General features: G+C 39.3%; 1 protein-coding gene across 1 annotated transcript in view; it reads left to right on the forward strand.

The window, feature by feature from the left end:
• Positions 1-21,795, forward strand: part of aacs (acetoacetyl-CoA synthetase) — a 48,424-nt gene extending 26,629 nt beyond the window's left edge. The window contains exons 11-18 of the mRNA XM_023264594.3: positions 5,935-5,999; positions 8,266-8,388; positions 16,245-16,358; positions 17,122-17,247; positions 18,591-18,660; positions 19,129-19,187; positions 19,566-19,768; positions 19,861-21,795. Of these exons, the coding sequence (XP_023120362.2) occupies positions 5,935-5,999; positions 8,266-8,388; positions 16,245-16,358; positions 17,122-17,247; positions 18,591-18,660; positions 19,129-19,187; positions 19,566-19,768; positions 19,861-19,998 (898 nt within the window). The 3' untranslated portion in view covers positions 19,999-21,795. The remainder of the gene's footprint in view (positions 1-5,934; positions 6,000-8,265; positions 8,389-16,244; positions 16,359-17,121; positions 17,248-18,590; positions 18,661-19,128; positions 19,188-19,565; positions 19,769-19,860) is intronic.
• Positions 21,796-22,538: the final 743 nt, after the last annotated feature.

The raw sequence follows: 22,538 nt of genomic DNA on the forward strand, positions 1-22,538 counted from the left end.
CTATCAGATACGGTTGACGTCAAATTTGTGTGGTTGCCACTGAGAAGCTACTTATCCTAATTTCTGGTTGTGGTGAAAGCTAGACTAGCTTTAAGATCTTTGTCTAAGAGTTACCGATGCTATCTTTAGCAACAATTTAATAATCCTGCATGAATATCGATCTGCAATGAAACGGTTTTAGGTGTCCAGTTCAGTTCCATCCTTAATATTCAGTGGCCGTAGGTATAAAATTCAAGAATTGTTACAGATTGTGTTAATGGTAAATTACCACAGGTGATGGGTACAAACTGGGCTTTGATGGTGGTGAGACAAAAACACAAACTCTTGTTTAGCATCAACTTTGGCCCTGAAAAAAGCTTCCAAAAGTCCTGTAGGGACCTAAATAACTGAAGGCTGGCTGAGCTAAAGCTGGTGATAGAGATGTCAATACTAAATTCACAACATTCACACATTTTTTTGTTCAGTGATTTGTTTCTGCAAACAAAAACAGAAGTAGCACATATGAATACTTTTTTTTGCTTCAGTTGAATCAAACCGAGCCTAAACTCGTCAAGGAAGAAAATCTGTCACAAAATATGCTATAATTAGTTTTCGTATTGGGGTTTTATCAGTTTCATGTCTGTCAGTGCCATTCATATACTCTGGACAGACTTCTAATCTAATCTGTATCCTGTAACCTCTAAATGCTTTAACAGCTTTCCCTGAGCATGTCATGTAGGAAAAGTAGATTTAGTGAAACTATCCACCAGGACCACAGTGAAAACAAAATCTACAGTATTCTTATGTGGAAGAAGGAAAAGGTTACATTATTTATGTGTGACAGGTTCCATGTGTGAATGGGACTTTGGAGGTTTTCTCTGAGGATCGTCTTGTCTCTTCCATCTTTTGTCCATTATGTCTTGAGCTGATATTTCTGGAAAGAACCGCTATGTGGAAATCTTCTCTTCGGATCGCGCCAGAGAAAAATTCTCAGTTATTTGTTTTTTATTTTATTCTGTCTGGAAGACTTACAGTACAGATAGAATTTAACAGATTGGATCCTGCCAGCTCGGTTCCGGTTTTAGACACGTGGGTTTAATAATTTAAAATACCTACCTGTCTTTAAACTGCATCGAACTGTAACTGAGGATTCAATGCTTCATCGAATCCTTTTAAAAAGTTTATTTGTTCCCAAACAAAACAACACCCATAAACTCCAAATGTCATATATTTATGTATTGTGAAAAACATTAATATTACATTAATATTGAAACTTTTGCCCTGTATTCTGAGATTTTTTTTTACAAGCCACCAGCTTAGATTGAGTTTCAGAATTGTAAATGACAGACAGAAAGACAGAGAAAGTGCGTAGTGATGGGAAAATAAAATCTATTTTCATGTCTGTCATGTAACAATTGCGTTCTGGAGAAGGAGGCTGAGCAATAGAATCGTGTTTGTGAGTGGAAGCAATGAAGTAAATTAATTTAATTCGATAAACATTAGCACAAAAAATCTAGCTGGAGTGATATGGAAGCTGCTAAAATGACATTTCCTCTTGCATACATGGCAACTACAATCTAATCAGTTTGACATGTACTGAATATAGAATGTCACATTTTTTAATAAATTGGCAAATATGTAAACAAATACATCATTACGCTTTATTTTTACATTGTTCCTTGAAGCCCCTGACACCTGAGAAACGAAACAGTGACTCATATTTATGCTCAAACATCTTATTTTGGGTGGAGAAGAAGCGCGAGAGTAGTTTAGAGAAGATGCCCTGACAAGTGGGGCTTCAGTTGCTCCATCACGACATGCACAGAGACACATTAATGTAATAACTGCTCAGAGGTGCACTTGTGTCTGATTGCCTTTGAGTATCTCTTATTGACTGAGTAGCTTCCAGTTATGCGTCCTCCCTTGAAACAGACCCAGGTACATTTGCACACGCTGTCACACACACTCTCGCAAACAGGGACTCACAGCTTCTCCTCCACCCTCCATCCTAAGCACCCGATTAGCGGCCACACCTGGCCACCTGCCTCCAATCACAAGAGAGTGACTGTTTCCATGGTAGCCAGCGACGGACAAATCCAGATGCGGATGGGGGGTCAGAGATGATGGATAAAACGGAGAGTGACTGTGAGTGTGTGCAGATAACAGACGGGGAGTTTTTGTTTAAGTGTGTCATCTGCAGAAACAGCTGGCTGTAACTAGATGTAGACAACATGTATAAACTACACCTGCCCAGGCATGGAATCTATGTACATGCACTTATTATTTAACCCTCTGAATTCCAAATACTTCTGGGTGCTATTTGTGTTATTGACTGATTAGTATTTATTTTTGATTATGATTTAAAGTCCAGCACCTCCACGGAAACTGTGCAACCATTTCTAGAACTGAAAAATGTCCTTTGTGCAGCATGACACAGTTCTACAGCCATAAATCATGAAAAACGAAAACCTAAAGTTGAAATCCTGTGATTACTTATTTTACAAAAAAGTCGCAAAACCTGGAATCCAACATGTACAACTTTTTTTCCAGGTGCACGCAAGTGCTACTAATACTCAAAAAAAGATGATTCTGCATATTATGGATATTATACTGCTTACATTTTTAATTAGTGTCCATACTTGTTTCCTTTCTGCTTTGTGAAAACACAGCACAAAGTCCATGAATTTTTGTCATGTGACTGCTGGTTGCAGTGGAGTCACTAATGGCTTCACAGTAGTTAAGAAGAGTGCAGAATTTTTTGTTTTTTACAGAATATAGTTAGAGCAAACTATTTGTTTTTGCCAGATTTTTAAATAAGACATGTACAATAAAGTAATTTTGCTTAAATATCCCAATTTTAAGCTTTGATTTGGTTTATTTTCACAAAGAATCTGCACGTCATGCACGATTAGTTCAAGGACTGTCAGAAAGTTAAAAATCTGATGATTTTTAAAAAAAATGTTTTTACAGTGCCTAGCTCTGAAAAATCATATAACATTTGCAATATTTTCAAGGACAACTTTCCTTTTCTGATTGCAGATTTTGGGATTCAAAGGGCAAATTTTTTTCTTTCCTACTAATGCCAAAACATACTTAATATTGACAAGAAACGAATAACAATACTGTTTGTCACGTGTACATCCTAGGATAAAGAATGGATAATAATTAAAATAATATTTTAAAAAAAATCATAGACAAGTAAAGTAATATGGAAATACGCTATATTCTAATAAGGGTTTATAATATGATGATATCCCCTAAACATACTGTATTTTCTTGTATTAAGACATTATGGGCCATGTTACAAGTCAATGAGCAGTTCAGCTCAGAAGCACAACTGTAATTTAATGTGTCATGTGTCTTATTTGCTGTATTAGTGAAAAGTACACTTTTATAGTTTCATTAATCCACAGTGTCAATTACCAGTCTATTAGTAAACTGAGATTTAGATTTCATAGTGAATATAGATAAGATCACCATTTAATATGACATATTCTTGTAAAAATATGACACTTCAGTGGGCAAAGAGTGACACATGCCGGAACAGCCTGGACAAATGCACTGGGCCTGTGCTCATGTCATTCATTGTATTCTAAGCCCTTACAGCCTGGGACCTTTGCCCTTTCACTCCATCTGACCCCTTCTTTCACCCTGTTGGCAACCTTTATTACCATGAATCAATATGAACCGCTGAGAGCAAATCACACCTATCACTGCAAGCCAATTTTTGGTTATTGACCAAAGCAAGCATCAGACACTTGTTTTGTGTTGCAGAGACAGATTCCTTTCTATTTAAGACTGACAAAGATGGTTACCATAGCGATAGAAGGCAATTTGATTGATTTGGTGTCAACAAAAATAACTTGACAGACAGACTGAGACACAAATACAGCCATTCACAGAACCAGACTTTAAAAAAGCCTCTTTGTTTTAAAATTAAAACTGCAGGAGAACACAAAAGTGACGCTTTGTCACTTCTTGCCGTCCACATGTTGTCCAACTGTTGTCAGCTGTCAGGGTGACTTCCATTCGCTCAGTAGAAACCTTCCAAAATCATTTCATTCCAGGACTGAAAAAACTGTCGAAATGTTCTCATTGGAACAATTTCCTCGTCTAAAAATGAGGCATTTTGTCCTTTTATACCAGCCTGACCATTACTCTGTTTGACATTCTTTGTGTTTGTTCAGTGTAAAGTCGATCCCAGGCAGTTTTTTCTTCATTCTTTACCCATCCACAAGGGCTTGACTGAAAACACAGACTGTGTTTCAGCATCACCTTGCTTTCCATTTACACAGTGATGCACCGTCCTCCCGTGGGAGCTTCCTAGTAGAACCAGGCTACTGAGCAGCTCCACTGGAGCAGATGGGATTAAGGGTGAAGGCTGCTCAGGCACTGTTGCCCTTTTTTTGTGTTTTTTGTTACATTCAGCACAGAAACGATGAAATTATGCCTTGTCACGCGTAAGGGCAACAAACGGACCAATGCCACAGCTCAGGCTCAGCACCAGAGTTCTGCTTACTGCAGCAGATTGGCATCAGCATTAATTTACACTTCACCATAAATCATATATTCATCAGTTACTTGACCACGAGGTGAATAATTACATACATTCATGTTAACACAAATTCACAAATTAACAGAACATTCACTTTTTACTATGCGTTTGCCACTACCTTCATACCAACAGTGTTTGTAGTTTCAGTTCTTTTCACCACCAAACCTCCTCCAAATGTGTTCAAAATTTTTGTCGGGTAAATAAGATCTAAAGTTCATGTTTGTTGGGAGTAGATTAACCAGATTTCATGATTTTTTTTTTTTTTTTTACATTTTTTTTTTGCAAACACCTCAAAGACCAGAGCCTTTTCTGCCAAATGTATTGCCATCCAAATAGAGTAGCTGACTTATGAAAGTGGTTAACACAGACTTTCCAGCTATATTTAACATTTTGCTCATTTCAACAACCAGAAAATCCATTTTTTGTTTCAAACTGCATCCAATATATTTTTACAGCGGTTGCATGAAGTCTGACACAAAATCTAAAGTTTCAATTTTTAAAATGTGAAGTTGTGAGTGGTTTCAAGGTTCTATGTATGGGATTTTGAACATTAATGTAGCAGCAAACAACTATTTGGTGTAAAAAAAGATATAGTAGAGTAAAAAAAAGTAAAGTTATTCAATATTGTTATTTACTTAATGTTTGCAGTCATTTCATTTTACCAAGAGAGAGATAGATGCAGTCAAAATAGGGTTATTTGTATTGACGACAACTTATTACAAGTATTTGTGGCTCTCATGCACACCACAGTTCTGGCTGTAAATGAAATGCAAAGGAAATCAAGTGTTTTGTTCGAAGATGCTGGCGCTCTGCTGATATCCAGTAGTTTGAAATGTCACATACAGCATCTTTAAACACAGAACAAGTCGTACATCGGTTCTGCAGTATTATTTTCTGTTCATCACCACCCTGATGAAGACATGATAGTCTGAAAAATGTGGGAATGTGACGTTGGAGGACACTTGTGTTATGTTTTAAATCTTGAATCCCCCGTGGTGTTCAAGGATCTTAAAGTCACAAAGTTCATCAGCCTCTTTACGCATCCGTCCAACAGTTTTGTCATGAGTAACTTCTCTTAAAAATGCCCTGCCAGATTGCCATGAAATTTGGCAACAGTATTCATCCCACCCCCACTTATAATGTATGCTAATTTAGTTCTGCTGTTTTGAATTCCTGCTGTCACAATACAGAATACAGTACCCGCATGTAGGAGGGCCCTTGCAACAACTGTCATTGTTGGCAACGCTGACGCAAATTCAGTTTTTTGTTTCAGAGTAACGGACAACATCTTCTACTTCTTGGAAAGTGAATTATGTCTTTGTGTGTAGATGTTGGAAAAGAATGCATCACTGATCCTAGCTTTGTTATGTGCCTCTGTCTACTTTTTCTCTCCTCTCCAGCATCACTATCTTCGGTACTGGGGCCAAGTGGCTGTCTGTGCTGCAGGAGAGGAACCTGAAGCCCTGTGAGTCGTGGTCGAGGCCACAAAATGGCACAAACACCTACACAAGCGCACACACAGCCATCTACAGACACACATGGATGCACACAAAAAACAAGCAGGCACTCGGAGAGAAAATGCACACATAAACATGCACAGAACTCCGTTCTGAGAATGGGATATGGAGCAATAAGAGCAGATGGACGTAATAATGATTATAATAGTGACGCTTTTTGATTCTAAACGTCCTTTATTCCATTTACGGCGCGAATCGACAGTTTGCCCTGTGCTCTGGTGTCTGACACTGAATCGGAAAGAATAAAAGTGCTGTTATGATATTCGTGAGTCACGGATCGGTCCAGCTAATTGCTTTCAGTGACACAGCTCTGTAAAGAGAGAACTAGATCTCTGCAAATAATCAGTCATGCCAGTGCTTATTAGCCTTCCTGCTAACCTTCATACATGCCTCCTTCTCTTGGCTACTTGTTTGCAAAAAAAAAAGTATATTTGGAAGTGCATGCAAAAATTATTACTGTTTTTGCTCTTTTGTAAAGTACATACTGTATTGTACTGGAACAAAGCGCAGATGCTTGGGCTTCAGGTCTCATTTTGGAGCAAATTCAAGGCATCGAGCAGTGCCTATTTTGATGGTATTCCAACTTTATGCCCTGGTTCACGGTGTTGCTAGTGCAGCTGTTCAGAAATATTGGTTAATTTAGTTTGTTTACATAATTATATACTATAGTAAGGCTTTTCCACTTTTGTTTATCATACCGTCACCTTTCACTGTGCCTCCTCTTCATCCTCTCTTCTAGACTGAGACTCCCATCCGAATGTAAAATTAGCACCTATACCTAATGCAAAAGACTGAGTTGTTTCTTGCTTGTCTTACTCTTTTTTAACCTTTCTTTGCTTGTCTTTTCCTTTCCTTTCCTCACCTCACCTCTCCTAATGTTAAATCAGCACTCATAACCATTGTTTATTGCATACACAGTCGCCGTGTGTCCCAGTACGCGATTTATAATCACCACAAATCTTTATTCATGGCCTCTGCTTTGTGTGTGTGTGTGTGTGTGTGTGTGTGTGTGTGTGTGTGTGTGTGTGTGTGTGTGTGTGTGTGTGTGTGTGTGTGTGTGTGTGTGTGTGTGTGTGTGTGTGTGTGTGTGTGCCTGCAATTTTTAAATTAGCTGAACACATTCCCAGTTCTGTTGCTAAACAGGAAGGCATGAAAAACAAAATCTTTAAAAAAAACAAACCCTTTGCTCCCTGTCAGTCTCTTTCCTCTCCCCCCTCTGCCCCACCCCCATTAGCCAGCTAGCCACTTGATCCTGTTGGCACTATGTGTGTGTGCACATTTGGATGCTTATTAGAGAAAGAGAGGATGGCAAAGGGAGATGATTGTGTGTTGTTGTGTGTTAGCGTGTGTGTGTGTGTGTGTGTGTGCATGTGAGCAAGCATGCCACCACTAGGCCAGGGGGGATAGGGGGAGCTTCTTCACTGGCTGCCCCAGTGGAGAGGCCCTTTTCCCTGGGCTGACATTTGGACTGGACACCTGGAGGCATGGTGGGGGGTAGCAAGAGTCCCCACTGTGTGTGTGAGTGTGTGTGTGTGTGTGTGTGTTTATGGGGTGAGGGTCGGCTTGCTGGAAGCTTATTAGTTCGCAGAATGTTATTGGCTTGTGGTTTGGGCATGTGTGTGCAACAGAGAGCGGAACTTGAGGATGATGGCTAAAGAGTGTGTGTGTGTGTGTGTGTGTGTGTGTGTGTGTGTGTGTGTGTGTGTGTGTGTGTGTGTGTGTGTGTGTGTGTGTGTGTGTGTGTGTGTGTGTGTGTGTGTGTGCGCGTGTTGGTACATGTAAGCTCGTATGCTCTGTCACATCAGGGTGGCAAACTGTAATAACACACCATGTTGGGGTGCTGGGAGCTACAGCTGTTCACAGGTGCATGCTCATTTTATAAATTATATGTGTGTTTGTGTGTGCGGATTCTTAATTTGGCTGAAATGATTGCTGACTCTGACTGGGTTAGATTTATTTTTTCAATACCGGGGTCACTATAACTGAATTCCAGCACTGATCCTCAAAAATACATTGTTCTGTTTAACAAATTTCTGACTTAATTGACAAAATATCTGCTTGAAAATCACAAAAACAAGCCCCGTTTTGTCCAAAAAGTGATGTAGATCAATCAAATACATTGACATACTAATAAGACTCATACTGCACAGTTTATATGCTGTTTTTGATTCATCTTTTACCTCTTTCCTTTTGCTATTTTGCTTTCTCCCCCAGCGGAAACACACAATCTCCAGTCCCTCCACACTATCTTATCTACTGGATCTCCCCTCAAACCTCAGAGCTACGACTACGTCTACCGCTGCATCAAGAGCAACGTGCTGCTGGGCTCCATCTCAGGTGACTGACAAATGCCAACTCTGTGAGACACATTTTGTCATTTTTCAACTTCTTTATTTCCATTTTAGTTTCCAAATGGAAGCAGCCTTTTCTCAAACCTTGTATCTGCTACAGAGATACTGACAGTTATACACAGCATGTGATTCTTGAGAAATGGAACAAAACGTGTCCTGCACGTGAACAGACAAACTGCAGAAGTGACCAATGGATTATTTGAGAGGCTCATTATCAAACATTCAGATTTTAAAGCATTGCAGCCAAATTAACTACTTGTCTTAGACCTAGTTTCATAAGTTTAAATTGACTTAAAGCATGTCAAAGTGTAGTCTAAAGTGTAGTCTAAATAAAGTGTATATTTAAAACACTAAGATTGAAAGTGAAAAGGTTCAAAATGTGTTAGCTATGATTTTTAGCCATTGCATTTGTATCCTGAGCATTTTTAGCATTGTTGATTTGGAATTTGAGCTGTCCTCTTAAAACGCGTCACATGGATAGTGCTGTGAACACAAAATATAAAACAAAATAATACATTTTATGTGTTGATATTAAGAGTAGTTCTGTATTAGGAATAGAACTGTAGATAGATAAGAGTGAGACATGCCACAGATAAAGGAAAATGGCTTTGATTTACAACATAAGAGTTTGATGCAGCTGTCTGTTGTTTTTCTCAACTTTGTCAAGTGTCGATCACAATTTCTATCAGACTTTAGTGACACACTGGTGACAGTTTTGACAAATGTCTCTGAAGCCTGTTTTCCTGTTGCTAAAATGAATATTTGGTAATATTACAGTAAAACTTTCAGATCTACTTTCTGTTTGTATAAGAATCAGCCATTGCTGCTATTATGCTAGTTCACCATGCTACAACCCCAATGACTGAATATATCTCTCTTCGTACCTGTTGTAACATTAATGAGAATATTATCAAGCATTTTTAATATGAAATAGTCAAAACTTATTATTTATGCACCAGTCAGACAAAACATTATGACCACCTGTCTAATATTGTGTTGGTCTCCTTTATACTGCTAAAACTCCTGTGGCCCAGTGGGGCATGGACACAGGACCTCTGGGGATGGTGGCAGGGAATCCTGTGGATCCTGTGGGTTGCAGGGTGGAACCTACCTAGATCAGGCTTATCCTGGAACATCCCACTGATGCTCAATAAGATTTGGATCTGGGGATTGTGGAACCCGGGTGAACAGCGTAGCTCTGTCATGTTCCCTGGGTCACTCCTGAGCAGTTTTTGTGGTGTGTCGGGGTGCATTGTCCTGTTGAGGGTGGAAGCTGGCATCAAGGACTGCTGTTGCCATGAGGGAAAGGGAGTTGGGGACCTGCGATGTTTAGGTGGGTGGTACATGTCAGACATCCACATGAATGTCAAGACTCAAGGTTTCCCAACACAACGTTGCATTATAACAAGATGATCGATGTTATTCCCTTCACCTGTCAGTGGTCATAATGTTGTGGCTGATTGGTGTAGATGGGCATTTTAATTTTATTTGTAGATGTTTCCTGCTGTTCAGAGTTTTATTTAGTGGCATACGTTCACCTGTAGTTAAGACCTATTGACTGTACTCTTAATCTGTTATGCTCACACAGAAAGAAAAACCTGGTTGTTTGGCTTCTTTTTAATTCGGCTCAGCCCAACTCATGGCTGCAATATCACTTTGTTGGTTTCTTGTTGTTTGAAGGTTTCATTATTGTTGCTTGGCAACTGAAAAGAAATTGGCTGCGAGTCTGAAAGACTACTGGTTTGATATATTTCACTGGGACCCTCAAGCATCCAGAACTTAGGATGCTGAACCATGGGGCATTTTCAGACATTGCAAGTTTTAAAAGCATAGAAATTCCAAGACATGTCTTAGTTTTAGTGTTATAACAGTGTTATACTTGCCTAGCAGTAGCTTTTTGCTTTATTTCTTGATAACATTATGATTATCTGTAAAAATTTGAAGGAAAGCTCCCGCATTAGTGCGATATATAAGAAAAAACAAATAGAAATTCTTCCTTAAGGCTTTCAAAGTTGCATGAAATGACAACAAATATGTAATGCATTTTAAAACAGGCATTATTCATTTTAAAAGACCCAAGATGATTCTGTTGAATAACATTTCTGCTTAATTAATTAAAAACACACATATTTTTGGCCTCTGTCGGTGTTCACAAAAAAGTCAAATGCTAATCTGAAAACCTTGTAATTAACTGAAAATATTAAACCTGAGTGGAGAAACACAGCAAGTGTGGGTGCTTCCACACAGGTGTGCTGTATGATACAAGTAAGCATTTAATATCCAACTATGCTCTGTGGCTTATAGAAAAAGTTTGAACAGGCTCATTTGATTCTGATTTTGTATGAAGGCTGCAAAAGGAAAAGGTTTTAGTGACTCTGAAAGAGGGTTCATTGTTACGGCACCGATGGCAGGAGCTTCAATCATGAAAACTGCTCAGCTGGCTAGCGTTTCGCAAAGAAGTTGAATAACATCTGCATTTAATCAGTTGGAAAGACATACAGTAAATAAGAAATTAGAATTTTTTGTCGACAGTGTACATTTAATGGTACTCATGAAGTAGTTTGATATATAGGGAAAAAACGAAAAGCAACTTTTCCTTGGGTGGCTGAGAATGTTAAGCATCAACAGTTTGTTGACAATTACATACAGAGGGACGTTAAAATAGGGTGGCAGGAAAACATCAGATAGACCAGTGCCTATCTGAAACCATAGGCACTGGTCTATGGAGTTGTGGAAAAAGATTGTATGGTCATCCATCTCCATATTCTCAACAGGGCATACACCAATGGTTTGGGTCACTGCACATCAATAGAAAGTTGTTGTGAGTGATCACCTGCATCCTCTGATAAAACATTTCTATTGTGATGGGAGTGACAATGCCCCCATCCAGAGGGCACAAGGGGTCACTTTGATGAATATGAAAATCATGTGAATTATATGTCATGGCTAACAGTTGGACAGTGCTCTCTCTATCATGAAAACAACAAATGAGGGAAATAGATTTCCATATATCTGTAGAATCAATGCCAAGGAGCATGGAAGCTGTTCTGGCAGCACACTCAGCACCTTCCTAAATCACTTTATGTTGTTTTTTTCCTTTAATTTCTCACCCGTCTGTATATTCAGTTTAAAAACCTAAACCTGTTTGTACCACTTTCTTGAGAACCACTTGTGCAAAAAAAGCAACAGAGCTTCTGCGACACAAACACAAAAGGAGTGACACATACAAAGAAAATTCACACAAAATAAATTGTATAGGACTGTGCATTTTTCCTCACCACCCACAACACCGCCACCTACCCATGCATACTCATACACACACATAGACCCTCTCAGCCCATTGTGATGTTGACAGGGCAATAGAATGCTATCTGTCTCTCTCTGTGAGTCCTGAAACGTTTAACATTTAGCACAGGCTGGGTGACTGATGTGTTACACACACACACACACACACACACACACACACACACACACACACACACACACACTCTCTCGCACATACTTGAATAGCAGCTTGGAGCGTCACGCTTGCACACACATGCACACAGTCATTGTGAATGACAGCCCTAATGGGCATAGCATGTAGCCTCAAATGCGCGTAGGCACAGATGCAAAGACACACCTGATCACAATGACATGCGAGTCGAAAGAGCGGACACGAGCATCGACTGAAATGTCAATCACAAGGCGAGTTTTGCGACTGTCACAGGTTTTTTGTTGTAAAATCCTCCATACCTCTGCTTGTCTCTGCACATATAGTGTCTTTATTTATACTAACAAGCATTATATAAATGAGGCACCTATAGTAATGACCAAGGCTGTGTGTCTGACAATAAAAACTCTAAAAATAGATAAACTGAAAACTGTTTGGAATCCTCAATCAGAGGTGTAATGCACAATGTTAATTCATATTTTAATGAAATTGTAGAATTTTAAGCAAAATACTGCACACATAGCACAAAAAAAAAAACAAATTTCCCCTTCAGCTGAGGCAATTTTTAAGGTTACAGGGTGTATTAATATCATGCTTAAAATACTGAATAATGAAACGGCAACCCAAACTGTAAGTTTGCTGGAGATAGGAGGTGGTTTAGGAATAATCCCAAGAGCTTCTGGCTGTCAGTAAGAGGCCGTCCAGTTATTTAAGGGCTGCAGGTGTAGGTCCTCTTGAATTTAGCAAGACACTGAGCCTGTTGGAGTCAGGTGTTGACTGGGAAGTCTGGTTCTTTGGGTCTCTGTGTGTGTCTTTCCAGAGTTAAAGCTGAACATACTAAATTAATGCTGCTATCTTCACCCAACAAAGAAGTAATCAATTCTGTAGCATTTAAAGAAATAAATTATTTAGAAACAAATTAAAATGACTAACTAAACTGCCTTTGTAGCAATGTTTCTACAGAATAATAAAATGATCTGCTCTCCCAGATTTCAGTACCTTGGTGAGTACAGTGTTATCATACATGAACAGAATGGCAGGCCAAAGCTGTGAAATAAATCCCAATTTTTTATTAATTTGGAATTATCCTTGTGGGTTCCGTGTGAATGTGAGAGTCAGAACAGCTCCAGTCAGTTTCCTCCTTGTCGCCAAGGGCAACAGCAGGCTGCAACCCTGTTGGCTGCCAACCGACCTAACCTTGACCCCCGAGGTCAACACTCTGTCCGTGTGTTTGTGTGTATGTGTTCGGAGGATTTATCACAGCATATGTGGCTGACTGGTGGTCGCAGTGACATATGCGATGGGCCCCTTTGCCGATTTCACCCTGTGCGACTGTGTGTGTCTTTGTGTTCATGTACTCGAGTTAAAATGTGAATGTTTGGTTTGGGGGAACTCTTTTCTGAGACGGTGTGTGTGCTTTCCTGTCAGCAGGGATGTCAGACCCCTGCTGCTCTTCAATAGGCAATTTTAACACTTTCACTGCTGGATTTCCTCAATTCTAGTATACCTCCGTCCGACTACCCATATGTCACCTCCCTGCTCCCCCCTTTTTCCTCTTCTCTTCTCTTCTCTTCTCTTCTCTTCTCTTCTCTTCTCTTCTCTTCTCTTCTCTTCTCTTCTCTTCTCTTCTCTTCTCTTCTCTTCTCTTCTCTTTATTTTCCTTTCCACTGTGTTTCTGGCATTTGTGCGTGCATGTGCTTCTGCCAGTATTGAATTTGTGTTCATTATGCACTTTCATTTCTGAATATATGAATGCATCTGCAGGTTAGCTGCGTAGGTTGGTTGGTTTGTCTCAGTTGGTGGTTTTGTCTGACCCCAAACTGTGCCAGAGGATGTTCAAAGCTCTGACACCTACCACAAATGAAAGCACACTCACACACATAAATATATACACACAAGCTGTGGAGTACAATAAATCCTTTTGCTTCTGTTCCAAATAGTCAATGCTGTTAGGAGCATCAGATCAGTGTGATATGTTACACACACAATACGCACACATGCGCTCTGAATGACAAGCGATGGAAGGCATCCCAAGAAAGCGACTTTTGGCTTAAAATATACTTCTGTGTCTGCATGTGAGTGTTTGTGTACCCACCTATTAAGGTGAGCGTAACAATAAAATAATTGCGTATCTTCCCACTATAAGTGTGTGTTTAATCAGAAGACAAAGTTCCCATTTCCTCCTGGGAGCCAATTAAAGCTCAAAAAAAAAAAAAAAAAAAAAAAAAAAACTGGCAGAAAGAGAGAGAATGAGTATAAAGTACAGAACGAAATGCAGGAGGCAGGAGTGGTAGAAGGGCAGAGAGAGCAGTTGAGAGGAAGCGAATAAGATGGATGGATGGAGGCTGTGATACAGAGAGAAGCGAACAATGGGAAGGGAGATGAATAGAGTGTGTCAGAAGCAGTAGATGATTGGAAGGTAGAAAGAGACAAATAGGTGTGTGTGTGTGTGTGTGTGTGTGTGTGTGTTAGTGTGTGTGTGTGTCTTCATGACTGTTTTAGGAATGAGCTGCAAAGGAGAGGAAGAAATCCTATATAGGTCACTGGAGGTGGAGTCAGGGTGCTAACACTGCCAGTTTGTGGTGTGAAAACACAAGATTGATACCAGTGTTAAGTGTAGTTATACCACTTGGTCCAGGTTTACTGATGTTTTGATTAGTTGTGTGACTCAGGTACACTTTTTTCACATTGCTTTACTGTACTGCACATTTCAGAACTTGTAACTTCAATGAAACAAAGTAGGAAATGTACTGAAATGGTTAAAAGTGTTGGTACACGTAGAACCTCTTGAAACGAGCCTCTAGTCTTCCTGAAAATTTGCTGTCATGCATGCTTGCATGTATTATAAGAACAGCTTCTAAAATGGCCTTGGCAAAATCAGTGATAAGCCCCAGAAGTGATGATGAATAGAGATTTTCTAAAGCATACCATTATCTTCAGCTAGTATCGTAGGTGAGTATGATCTTGTAATTTGTCACTGCCTATTTAAGTGGAGAAAACTGGTCATTGTGCTGTTTGGTGCCATTGTGTGCATCACAGTGAACTTAGACAATAGAAAGAAAAGAAATAAAGAAAAAAAACATTGTCAGGCATGGCTAAAAACCATCTTCAAGCAGCTTAATGTTCATCTGATCAAGGCTGCTCATATTATTGTAAAGTTGAAGGTCCATGGCTGCAAGAGGGACCCCAGATTTGTTGCATTCTGAATGAAACTCCATGGAAAAAGTCCCAAGAAGATCTCACTTTTCAAAGAGAAACATAAAAGTGAGACTAAAGTTTGCTAAAATGTATCTTGAGGTTTTTGGTAAATTGCATCAGCTCTATGTTCACAAAAGAAAAGGACAAAACTTTAAAGAAAAGAATGCTATCCCCACTGTGAAACATGGTGGAGGCTCAATTATGTTATGGGACTACTGTGGTGCATCAGAGCACAATGGAATGAGATTATTAAGGTGCTATGGAGCGTAGCATACTGCCTAGTGTCGGAGAGCTTTGTCTTAGTCGCAGCTCATGGCTCCTCCAACAGCATAATGACCCAAAACATCTGAAAGCTCCTAGGAATGGATGAGGAAAAAACACTGGACGGTTCTGAAGTGCCCCGCGATGAGTCCCGATCTGAATCCAATTGGGCATCCATGGAAAAAGCTGAAAGTCACAGCTGGGAGAAGCCATGCATCAAACCTGAGAGAACTGTAGCAGTGTGCTGAAGAAGAATGGGACAAATTACCAGTGGAGAGGAGTAGAAGTCTTATTAAGGAATACAAAAAAAACCAAACACTGGACTGCAGTGATGGAGTTTGTGCTACAAAATAGTAGGTTAAGGGTTCCAGGATTTTGTCCATATCTTTTGCATTTGTTCAAAATATTAAAATAATGTAAATCAACAGTAAAGTGCCTTTTGTATAAATATGATCTATTCATGTCTTTGGAGTTTTGTATAACTAAAGTTAAAGGTTCATTTGTATTTAACCTAAAGCTGCATTGAACTTGAACTTAAAGGTCACACAGGGGGTAAGTTAACTCCCCAGCGAGCAAATAGTCATAAACCCTGACATTTTATCACATATTTCTAGGTGATACTACATTTTAGCATATTCACTCTCCTTTTATAGCCCTGTTTTGGTTTTCTTTCACTCCTGAGAAAAATATGTGGGTTTGTCACAGCAAGAGCTAATGGAGGGTAAAAAGTTCAATAGGTGCTGGGGAATCATCACTGCAAGCAACACTTTTCACATTACATATCTTTGTTTGATTCATGGCTGCTATAAAAAAGACAACAACTTGTCTTTCATTTGGGTATGGTAAAGCAAAAAACTCTTTTCACCATGAGAACCCTACATTAAGTTGAAGTGATGTGTTTATTTCCAACCATCAACCAACAAAACCTCTCTTTTTTTCTATTCTCCCAGGTGGTACCGACATAGTGTCATGTTTCATGGGTCAGAACCCAACAGTTCCTGTGTACCGCGGCGAGATCCAAACAAGAAACCTCGGCATGGCTGTGGAAGCCTGGAGCCTTGATGGTAAGACTAAGAGATCTATATTGACAACAGGGTCGAGAGATCACGATCAGGTTTGTAAGGAAGAGGCAGGTTTGACTCCTAGAAGGGACGGTAGAAATCGTGATAAGGAGTGTTTAAAAGTATAAAACTATTGCTAAGATGCTCTTGAGCAAACTTCCCATCTGTTTCTGGAGCTGTTAATGTAACAAGACTGTAGTTTCTGTGAGTATATGTGTTGGGATAAAGTGATGTTAGCCATGGCTGGAGAAATTGCAGGAGTAATTAGTGAGGTTTCCCTCTATAAATACAGTTACAAACTTCAGGGAAACACATTTTTTTTCATGAAGAATCCAACTAAAAAAATTATTATTTTTTTTTTTATCTTGCTGGGAGTCTTCAAAGCTCTCTATGTTTTTTCTCATTGATTTCAGTCCATTTTCCCCAGCTCCCTGCTGCCGGCTGCACCGGCATGTCTCCACCAGCTCAAAGGAGAGTGGATTGAGGGATAATTTAAAGGCAGTTTTGTAGGAAGAGCTTGGGATTATTTTAGTCTGTCTTTAAGCCTATAACACCGTCTGGAGGGAGGAGGTTAGGACTGTGTGAAACCACACACCAAAGTGTATCAGGTTCTGTGAGTGTGGGATACACTTTTTGTTTTTATCTGAAGAGGATTTACACTGTAGCTGTTTGTGTTTATCGTTGTGTGTGTGTGTGTGTGTGTGTGCGCGCTGTGATAAAGTACACCTGAACCCTCTAACTTATATATCTGTGTGTGTGTTGCCAGGGAAGCCTGTATGGGGAGAGAGTGGGGAGCTGGTCTGCCTGAAGCCAATCCCCTGCCAGCCAACACACTTCTGGAATGACGAGAATGGGAGCAAATATCATAAAGCATACTTTTCTTCATATCCTGGTAAATATACTAACATCAGATCTAAATAGAATCTTACAGTATAGATTCGGGATTGACAGATATGGCTTTTACAGGCCCAGTGATGATTATTGGTGATCAAGAAAGACAGATGATGGATATTTTCAACCGAAATACACTAAAACTTATTTTTAACAGCATGTGATAGCAGGGACCCTGTCATTCATAACTATGTACTTAAGCAGTAAGGATTAATAGAATTGAATTTATACAAACAGACGTCAGAGCGTGATGTGGTGCTGGGACGCTTTCTTCTGTTAACAGTGAGATCGGTTGATTGAGATTGATCAGTTTGTCTCCTGCAGTTCTGTCTGCTGTTCTTGTCTGTTTTGTTAATCTTTTGCTGTCACTTTAGTTGTTCACTAAGGGCTGTATCTTCAAGCATTATCAATTTTCCAGACACTGTTTTAGGATAATCTGTAGCTGCCTCCTAACTTAGCTTCGAGGTGTTACCATAGCTGTAGCCACTGTGAGAGAAGCTAATTTCATGATTTGTAGCGACAGCTTGTGTTTCTTGTTCAGTTTTTGCAGGTTGTGTCTCTGTTAGAGAAACATGTCAGTCAGATTTTTTTAAATTAATCTTCTTTAGAAAGATGTTACAGATACTACAGATAGTTTGGGGGCTTTTTCTGTGTAACAGGGAAAATGGACAAGCTTGTGTACTTGTGTGTGATTGTGGTGTTTCTTACAACTTCAGCAGCATCTGTTACTTTAAATGTGAAACATGATCAGATAGAGCTGTGGGTGGGACAGTGCTTTAGACCACAGAGTGACAATAGAGAAGCAGAGCATTTAATATGTTTTACCAGTAACTGGTTAATAAAATAATGATGGCAATATCTTGAAAGAATATCTAGTCTGTCCATGTCTCTGTGTTTTCAAATTGAGACTGCGTTCTGTTAAACTTTGCAGAATTCAGTTAGTGGTTTAACTGTATTTGTCTTCAAGCTGCATTGAACTTGAATTTAAAGTTCACACAGGGGGAAAGGAAGGTTAAAAGGAGCCTTTTTATGCTCCTTTTAACCTTTAAAATGTAATAAAAATGCCAAATATGGAACTGATTATCAGCCAGGTAGATAATCTGTTGATCCCGAGTACACGAGTACACATACACACAAAGAAACACCTGAGCAATATTATACAATGCTATGCAATGTCCCTGTAATAATTTTTACTTGAATTAAACCCTGTGAAATCAGCATTTATAACCGCATAAAGCAACATAACCTTAAAGTACTTTTGTTCTTTTATCACCACATGCGTTCTTGTTGTTATTTTACATGGGTGAAACTGATTTGAAAGATAATCCTGTTCTTCCTCTCCAGGGTTCTGGGCCCACGGAGACTACTGTAAAATCAACCCAAAGACAGGGGGCATCGTCATGCTGGGCAGAAGGTCAGCCATTCACCTTCCTACCCAGGGGAAAGCTTCTGAATTATGTTATAAATTAATTCTTTAGTTTGATGAGAAGAGTAGTGTACATTTTTTTGCCTGATACATTTGACACGTCTCTACATTATATGGTACAGAAAGTTTTGTAACCTGCAGCAACTCTGGAGCTGCTTTATGGCATACTATAGGATTGTTTTTATGTTAAAGAACACCTCAGAAGCTTGAATTCTTCCAGGAAAAATGGGAATAAACCAAAAATGTAGAGATATACAAATCCAGAAACAGATAGACAAACATACAGTTTCCTTACTGTATATGTATAAAAGAATCATGAGCTTACAAAAACTGAAATTGTTTCTGCATGCCAGTATTTTTCTTTGCATTGCAGTGAGTTGTATGATGTGTGGCAGGACAGCTTCTCAATGACAGACTGTGGAGTTGTGAGTCTCAAACTTTGTGTTTGTTCTGCAGCGATGGTACACTGAACCCCAACGGAGTCCGGTTCGGCAGCTCAGAGATCTACAACATCGGTGAGCCTTGAAAACATTACAGGTGGGGTAGGGTGTGGGTGGAAGACAGGGTAAAAAGAAAGGGCAAAAGCATTTTTATGACCTTAAATTGAGTCACGGTGCTCTTTATGTTGGATAAAAATAAACATCATCCGTTTTTTAAAGTCTGTTCTCTTGTCATTATTTGTTCAGTCAACAGAAAGTAGCAAAAGCAGACTTTCTTACAGGAATGCAGTGTTTCTGTGCTTGGCTTTGAGACTCACTCCTTTGCTGTTCTCTTCTTTTTTTTCTTTTAATCACTCTCTTCCTCTCACCTCTTCTTCTCTCTTCTGCTCTCCTGATTTTTGTTTTTGTGTGTTTGTCCTCTAATCCGCCCTCTCCTTTTACTCTCCTCTGCAGTGGAGGCATTTGAGGAAGTGTCAGACAGCCTTTGTGTTCCTCAGTACAACGCCGACGGAGAAGAGCGAGTTATTTTATTCTTAAAGATGGCACCCGGAAAGCCCTTCAGTCCGGAGCTGGTGGCAAAGATCAGAGGGGCCATTAGAAAAGCTCTGTCTGCCCGACATGTCCCTGCCCTGCTGCTGGAGACCAGAGACATTCCTGTAAGAGGAATCTGAATATCAGTCAGACACGAATAGCCCGTCAGATTATTCCTGTCTTGAATGACGAGCCTTTTCTTTTCATCCCTCTGCAGTACACCATCAGCGGTAAGAAGGTGGAGGTGGCTGTCAAACAGGTGATCGCTGGTCGGGAGGTGGCACAAAGAGGAGCGTTCTCCAACCCTGATTCACTGGACCTCTACAAAAACATTCCTGAACTGCAAAACTATTAGCACTGGAAAGAGGACCTGTAGAAGACAACTGCTTGTCAAAAAATTTGCTTAGTTTTTAAATTAACTTTATTAAATTCACAAGTACACGGGAGACGTGCAAAGTGTATTGCAGGGGTAGTTTACACAGGCACCCTGAGCTTTACACAGGGTAATGAATAGGGAAAAAATGTGTCTGTCAAAATAATATGAGAATAACAAATAATATGTATATAAAATAATAAGTTGATGATATCAGGAGAGACTTTAAAAACAGGATGCATACAGTTCCATAGGCTTGCTTTCAATCAAGTCATTGAACACTTGCTCCCAGCTCCTACCATGTAAATGATGATCAGAGTTTGGCTTCGGATGTGATGTGCACAGCAGCGCAGAGCTCATGCTCTGAAAACACCTACAATGGAGACGTGAAATGTAGCATTAAGTGCTCTGCTTTGGTTTTCACAGTTTGATTGATATCAGTCTGTGAAGAACCATATCTCTATCTATCACCTGCCTCTAACCCCGACGCCGGTTCCGAGTGTCCCACAATAAAGTCCATGGAGGTTTGCAGATAAACAAATGCCTCGGCTGTGGATCACATCACCATAATATGGTTATGTGGTGCGTGTTGCTTTGTTAATGTGTATATACATATGAATATCTATTTTTTGGACTGTGACATTGCGTTAACATTATAAGTATGCATTTAACAGTCACCTGAACTTATTAACCAAAGTGAGTCGAAGATTTTCTAGATGGTCGTAACATGTCAGTTGTTTTTGCTTTAAAGAACCAAGGATCCTAGATAAACTAAGCTTTTGTCACAACCTAAAAAGGTATTGATTTCCTCTGTGGTTCAAGCGCAAGGTTAAACTTTTATTTAGGTTTTAAACGCTTAATTCCATTTTGTTCCATCCAAGACACAAATAGGCCTTTATTTATCCAACTGCTCTTCAAACAGTTCCGTCACAACATAAAATGTAGAATGTAGAATAAGTAATGCTATTTAAGATGTACGGCAGATTCACACACAGGTTTGTTTCCATTTTCCCCAAGAAACGAACTAATTGTGGAGAAATTACAGATCAGATCAATGGATAACAAACTGGAGAAAACATTTCACACTGATACACATTTCCTCACAAGGCTTGTTTTTTTTTTTGAGAATTATTCTTGTTCATCATTTGATTTTTTTCAAATTATTTTAAATATGAGGTGCAAATGTAACTATCAACTGGAAAACTCTACTGTTCATCTTTAATGTCACTGCTTATTTTGTAAAAAATGATTCTTTAAAGGTACCCTGTGGAGTTTCCGGCCACTGCTGAGCAATGTTTTCATGAGTAGGGCCCTGTTTGTTGTATGTATCTTGCATGTGCATCAGCAAACACGGATATAAACAGCGCAGCTCATTTTTAAGTGTTTTACGAGGATTTCTGCCTCATGAATCTGCAAAATTATTTTTGCAGAGAAATACGGAATGCAGAGAAATAATTTGCTTCCAAGAAAACTCCACAGGATACCTCTAAAGTCAAATATAAACAGGTTTTCTATGAAGAAAGGAGACAGGGATCATATTAAGACAACTGTACACTTTGTGCACTTTAGTATTGTATATGTTACAGTGTTTCTGGTGAAACATGACGGATCCACTGGACCATTCTTTAGCATGCATGCTTTTTTTGCAGAAAACATTTCTTATAGAGGCCAAGAGTTTGTTAATGTAATTCTGGGTGTTTGGTTCTTCCATCTGTAGTGAATTTACAATGTAAATTTGACTTGTTTTGGTGTTGCAAAAATTTAATGAATCAAATGTGACAGTTGTCCTTGGATCATTTCTACAGTACATGAATTTCTCTTCTACACAACAGCATGATAATAACTGTCTAGTTTAGAGGTCATTTGGATGTGAACACCTCTTGTTTGCACACCTTGACTGGGTTGAGTTTTTCAGGGGAATATTTGCATAAGAATTCACTTTTAAGCTGTGTACCATGGGAGATTTTGCTGCAAGCATGGATGCATTTTCCTGGTTGACAACTGTCAGCTACCCAATAAAGTGAGGCCAGTCTGAAAGCAAACAAACAGTTTTTTTGTTACCAGACTTTTAGCATTTAATACCCATTGCAGATTCACAGTATGTACATCCACATTGTTTTCCTAAGATAAACTGGAAGACACTTTATCCGAGGACTTCTAGACGGAGCAAGGATGTGAGAAGTTACACATGAATTTGGGTCAACATTTCTGTTTTGTAACAGCTTTACTACAATTCTTCCTTCTGAATTCGGACACAAAAATCTTCAGCATCTCATAAGTAGATGCCAAATGTTTTTTAGTTTTCTTGAACAAGAATGTTTTGACAGATATGTATTTCATTTCCTGCATCTATGATGTGCAGCCAGTTGCATACTCTCACTACATCAGCTCCAGCTAGCAGCTTGTGATGACCACTCAGCATAGGGTGAAGAATAAGGAACTGGCAGACTTATGGAATAACTGGAAAAAAGTGTGTGTGTTTGAGTAATTGTCTCTGTATTTGTGTGTGTCTGTGTGTTTTG

Source organism: Amphiprion ocellaris, chromosome 6 (genome assembly GCF_022539595.1).
Source record: "Amphiprion ocellaris isolate individual 3 ecotype Okinawa chromosome 6, ASM2253959v1, whole genome shotgun sequence".
NCBI lineage: Eukaryota > Metazoa > Chordata > Actinopteri > Pomacentridae > Amphiprion > Amphiprion ocellaris.